The sequence below is a fragment of the Tamandua tetradactyla genome, chromosome 2 (assembly GCF_023851605.1).
Source record: "Tamandua tetradactyla isolate mTamTet1 chromosome 2, mTamTet1.pri, whole genome shotgun sequence".
Classification (NCBI taxonomy): domain Eukaryota; kingdom Metazoa; phylum Chordata; class Mammalia; order Pilosa; family Myrmecophagidae; genus Tamandua; species Tamandua tetradactyla.
This window is the reverse complement of record NC_135328.1, coordinates 43,226,727-43,231,849: the sequence shown is the minus strand read 5'-3', so window position 1 is coordinate 43,231,849 and position 5,123 is coordinate 43,226,727. Positions and strand designations below refer to the sequence as shown.

At 54.6% G+C, this 5,123-nt stretch overlaps 1 protein-coding gene across 1 annotated transcript; it reads left to right on the top strand.

Annotated features, from left to right (window-relative positions):
- Positions 1 to 517: 517 nt before the first annotated feature.
- On the top strand, positions 518 to 3,840 carry LOC143659815 (alpha-1-acid glycoprotein-like). The gene is made up of 6 exons (XM_077133127.1): positions 518 to 682; positions 1,011 to 1,153; positions 1,393 to 1,463; positions 2,169 to 2,276; positions 2,404 to 2,507; positions 3,642 to 3,840. Exons 1-6 carry the CDS (start codon positions 569 to 571, stop codon positions 3,705 to 3,707), a joined length of 606 nt encoding a protein of 201 aa, XP_076989242.1. The 5' UTR covers positions 518 to 568; the 3' UTR covers positions 3,708 to 3,840.
- Positions 3,841 to 5,123: the final 1,283 nt, after the last annotated feature.

Sequence of the window (5,123 nt, the reverse complement as noted above, 5' to 3'; positions counted from 1 at the left end):
ATACTGGGTGTGTCAGAGAAAAGACAGCAGGCTCCCTGTGTGAATGGCCCGGGGTGGGGAGCAGCACGGGCTTACTGTGTTCTTGATTCTTGCTGGGAATTGGTTCAAGTAATCCATTTCCTAGAAATAAGACAACGAATTTTTTTCTCCCCCTTTGCCAAAACCCCAATGCCAGCCAGCTGGGAAACTCTAAGGTGACATGGGCACTTGCTTTACTGCTGGTCCTAATCAACTGGATGAAACGATGAGATTGCCCAGTGGGTGACCCCTCTAATGAAATCTGTGGACTCAAAATACTACCTCTCTCTCCAGCCCCACGTCCATCCTAACCTTGAATAAACCAGAGCCCTCAGTCTTCTTGGCCAAAGGGCACCGAGATTACACCTGGACTTGGAGATTTTACCCAGAGCTGCCTTTGGGGAAAGAAGGAAGGGTTTGTGCAAGGCCTTTCCCAAGCGCTCCCCGGATTGTGTCACAGCCCAGGGACAGCCCAAACAACAGCTTCTTATAAAGGTCACTGCACCCTCTGGCCACCACTTCTGGCCACCCAGGGCCCTCCTGATCCGGCATGGCGCTTCCCTGGGCCCTCGCAGCCCTGAGCCTCCTTCCTCTGCTGAGCGCCCGGGGCCCACTGTGTGACCACCCGAGGGCTGCGCCCATCACCGACGCTATCCTGCAGCAGGTGAGCCCTGGGCCCAGCCTCTCGGGGCTGTGCTTTCCCCTGTTGGCTGTTGGCTCTCCCCTTTCCTTGCCCGGACCCTGGGGTGAAATCCAGGAGCCTCAGGAACCATTCTTCTGCCTCCAAAGTCGAGGCACCACAGCAGGGGCAGTTCTGTGCTGGGCATGGAGGGGGCGCCCCAGAGATGCCTGGTCATGGGGTGAGCTCCTGCACGTCCAACTCCCACCTGGGGCCTCTGTTTCCCTGTTTGCAAAATGGGGGGAAGATATGCCTGAGCCCATCAAGGGCTCAGTCCCCAGCTCCCCATCATCAGCTCCTGCTTTCTCCCCAGCTCTCTGGCAAGTGGTTTCTCATTGGTGTGGTCCTCCGCAACCCTGTGCTCAAGGAGATGAATAGAGAGCTCAAAGCACTCTTCTTTTATCTCATCCCCAACCTGACGAAAGACAACCTACAGTTCAGGGACTACGTGACAATGTGAGACCCCCACATGCCAGCCCTCCACCCCACCCCAGGGGCCAGCCTTGGCTTCTCCTCCTAGAGCGGGAAGATGGAAGCAACTTGCCCATCCCCTGGCCTCGGTCTGTGTCCCCATCCTTGGAGTGGGAGGGCCGACTGGAAACTGCCTGAATCTTGTCCTTCTTGACTGTCATGGTTGCCTGTCCCTCTCTCTATGACCACCTCACCCTGTGATCTCACATTGTGTCTGACGTTAGTGGGCCTACGTGCATCTACAGTGAGAATCCTGGGCGCATCCAGCGGCAGAAGGGGACTTTGTCCCGCAGTGGTAAGCCTGGGCCAGCACCTGGAGGCCTTCATGTGGAAAGGGGGGCCCTGGGGTAGGACGGCACAGCCCAGAGGAGGAGGAGGGTTGAGGGCAAGGAGAACACAGGAAAGGCTCGTGGCTTATGTCTCTGTGGCCCTGGTGCCAGCACATGCAGTTATCAAAGGAGTTATCACCACCATGTTTGAGCCCCTCCTATATGCCAGGCACTGTTCAAAGTGCTTTGCATGAATTAAGTGATTTAGTAACCCTAAGAGGACATGATGATAATCCTGCCCAATTTTCATGTGAAATTGGAGGCACAGAGAAGTCAAGACCTATCTCTGAGGTCACACAGCCTATAATTGGAACTAGGACTCAGACCCAAGGCTGGCTCCAGACCTGCCTCTACCTTAGCCACACTGTGAGATCCTCTGGAAGTGAAGGGTGGCAGCCCGTGTTGGGTGGATGGTGGCTTCACGCATGTCCCAGTCATCACCAGGGAGACAACACATAGTAGGGGCACACGAAGGCCAATGGCACTGAACTGGCCCCACTTTCCTGCCCCAGCGCCCCTCGCTGGACCTCATTCTCCTCATCTGTAAAATGGAGAGAGGGAACCCAAGAACACTGGTTGGCTGAGTGACCCTGGGCACGCCAAGGTGTCCTCATGTAAGAGGGGACACCGCCCTCCTCTCGGTCTCACCCAGAGGCTCTTTTCCCCTCTAGTGGTTAGTGAAGAACACTTTGCCAACCTGTGGCTCACCAAGGACCCAGAGACCTTCATATTGTTGTTCTCCCCAGAAGATGATAAGAACCTGGGATTAGCCTTCTACGGTAGGCACATGAGCAGTCTCTGACTCCAGACTCACCCAGGTTCCCACACCCCTGGGTGGGTGCCCAGAACCCCAGCCCTGCCTGGCCCCCTCCCAGCTTCCTCACCCAGGCCCTCCCACCCCTGCAGCCAGGAAGCAGGAGGTGACCAAGGAACAACGGAGGGAGTTCCACGAAGTCCTCACCTGCGTGGGCCTGCAGGACGAGGAAATCCTATACATGGATGGGAAGAAGGTAAATGCCAGAGGGCCCGGGCAGTGCCCAGTGCCAGCCCGGGGGTGGTCCAGCCGTGGGCAGCCCTGGAGGCCAAGAGAAGGAAGGCTGCCAGCCCAGGCTGCACAGCAGAGCAGGGCGTCCTGCTTTGAAGCAGGGACAGCTGAGCTTCCCGCAGGCCTGTGGGTGCTGGGTGGGAGCCCAGAAGGGAAAGGACACTGGGAAATCAGGAAGGAAGCACAGAGCAGGTGGGGGGGACTTGGAGGATAACTGGAGGGTAACAGTTCAGGAGCGTTGTGGTGGTGGGTCCCAGTGAGAAGGTGCACCCCAGGCAGTGCCATTTGCCATTTCCTGCTCCTCCGAGTCTGTGCTCCCCCTGCTCGTTTTTATGACCTGTACAATTGGGAATCAGAATTGTGGTTTCAATGTCATCCAATTCACAGTAAGTCCAGGACCACATCCCGATTTTTGTGTAACCAAGAATTTCCTACATAAGTATCTCCTTAATATGTTTCTTTAAACCCATTTTAAGTGCAAGTCTTTACTTGATCTCATCCTATGCAATATTAAATGAAATAACATGGCTGATGTGCCAGTTACACTTTTACATATATATTTTCCTTTTTTTAAGATATATATATATATATTTAAAAAATTAATTTCATATCTAGTTAAATGAAAATATCTCTGTTTGCCACCTGAGCTCATCTCACATGCTTACCTGAGGGAAAGGTTTCCTTCCAGTGCGGGAACCCCAAGAAAGGGCTTAAGAGCACAGTCTTCCGAGAAAGACCCCCTGGTCAATGGCCTGTCTACCACAGCTTTTGGTCAGGTGACCTCATACAGGTGATGGTGCCACCCTGAGCCTACTTCTCTGTAAAATGGGAGAAGTTGCAAAGCACCCAGGAGATACTGCCTCGGGCCTGACAAGTCAGATGTACTCGGAAAAGGACAATGGTGAAGGGGCTGAGCTCCCATTTTGGAGTGAATAAGCTGAGGTTCAGAAAGGGAAAGTGATTCCCCAAGGTTGTCCAGCTCTGAAGTAGCAGAACCAGAATTGGGAGCCCTGGCTAGGCTGGTTTGAGTCCAGAGTTCATTCCATCCCTATGAAAGAAACCTTTCCTCCCCCCATAACTGGGCATTCTCCCCCACTAGGATCTGTGTAGACCCCTGGAAAAACAGCAGGAGGAGGAGAGGAAGAAGGAAAACACGGAGTCCTAGGACACAAGGACTGACTGAAGACAGAGCTGGGGGGCGAGATCTTGGAGTTTGTGGATCTGGGGCCCATCCTCATCCCAGCACCCAGTTCTTGTCTCTTGGATCTTCCTCCAGATGCATTAATAACAATTCTGCATTTAGGACAGTCTGGTTGTTAATTGTTTGTTCATTCATTCATTTGAAGCCTGACTCGAGTTGAGCTCTGTCTGGCACTGGATAAGACATTGTCCATGCTGTAGCAGCCCCTGGTGTGATACTCACCATGTGCAGGATGGATAATGTGGGCCATGTACTGTGGGAGCCCAGTGTGGGAAGGTTCCTTCTGCAGAAAGGAAGTTTGGGAAGGCTTCCTGAAAGGGGCATCAGAACCAACAGTGTAGAAGGATTAGAAGCCTAACAAACCTGCTCTTCCCTCTGCCACCCAAGGACCTAAGAAGACACATATGAGGAAGGCCGAGGCAGATGACCCCAAGTAGGAGGTGTGGGTAAGGCGTAGTGGGAGTCCAGGCACATTGGTGCCCAATAAGGATAGGCCCTATTGTAGACATATGGCCCTGGCCTTCTGGGGAGGAGGGTTTAGAGGGTCTGGACTTGAGGCAGGAAGACCCTTGTGGAGGTTGCTGTGTCCACCCAGGCAAGAGCTGGTAAGCTGGATGGAGCAGAACAGGGGAACGTGAGCTGGATTCTTCAGAAATGTTCTCAAGGTGCTTCCCCGCAAGACCCAGAGCAGAAGACGCACCTCGGGGTGAGGGCCGGGAACCAGCCACCACCTTGCACTTGGGTTTGGAGATGGGCTGCATCTGAGGCTCACATTAAGACATCCACAGAGCTGATCCCCGAGGCCACGTGCCCAGCACAGGGGACCGGCCCCTCCCAGACCCAGAGGGCTGCGGAACACATGGCCTCTTGTGTCTGAGGAAGGCACCACCACCACCCAGGTGGCCGAAAGATGGGCCCGAATTCTTCAGGCAGGTCCACAGCCCAGGGGCCATGCCCAGTCCTGGGCCCTCACGGCCAGCACCCTCTCAGCCTCCCCTCCCAAGGGCCGAGCTCCACAGGCCCAGACTCTGGCTTCCTTCACCAAACAGGTGGGGCCGTGCTGGGCCTGGGACTTTGAGGCTGGGGACCCTGCCCTGGACCCCCAGCCCAGGCCCCTGCCCCCACCTGATGGGACACTAGCAGACATAACGGCCTCTAGGCCCTAGGAAGATCCAGATCTGGGGGCTCAGAAACAGTAAGGAATCTTTGCATTTCAGCATTCATTCCAACAAGATGCCAGTTTAAACGCATCTGGGGAAATCAGGTGAAAAGTAGCTGAAATGGGTCCTTCGCAGGGGAGGTGCATGTGAGCAGAGAGGAGGGACTGAGGAAAAGGCTGAGTGAATGAGACACAGTCAGAGAGGAAAAAGTCACAGTGGT

Bases quoted from the DNA above. Each gene is read 5' to 3' on its own strand.
- LOC143659815 (XM_077133127.1), top strand. From the start codon at position 569: ATGGCGCTTCCCTGGGCCCTCGCAGCCCTGAGCCTCCTTCCTCTGCTG. The intron at 2,277-2,403 runs GTAGGCACATGA...CCACCCCTGCAG, and splicing joins CCTGGGATTAGCCTTCTACG to CCAGGAAGCAGGAGGTGACC. The intron at 2,508-3,641 runs GTAAATGCCAGA...CTCCCCCACTAG, and splicing joins TATACATGGATGGGAAGAAG to GATCTGTGTAGACCCCTGGA.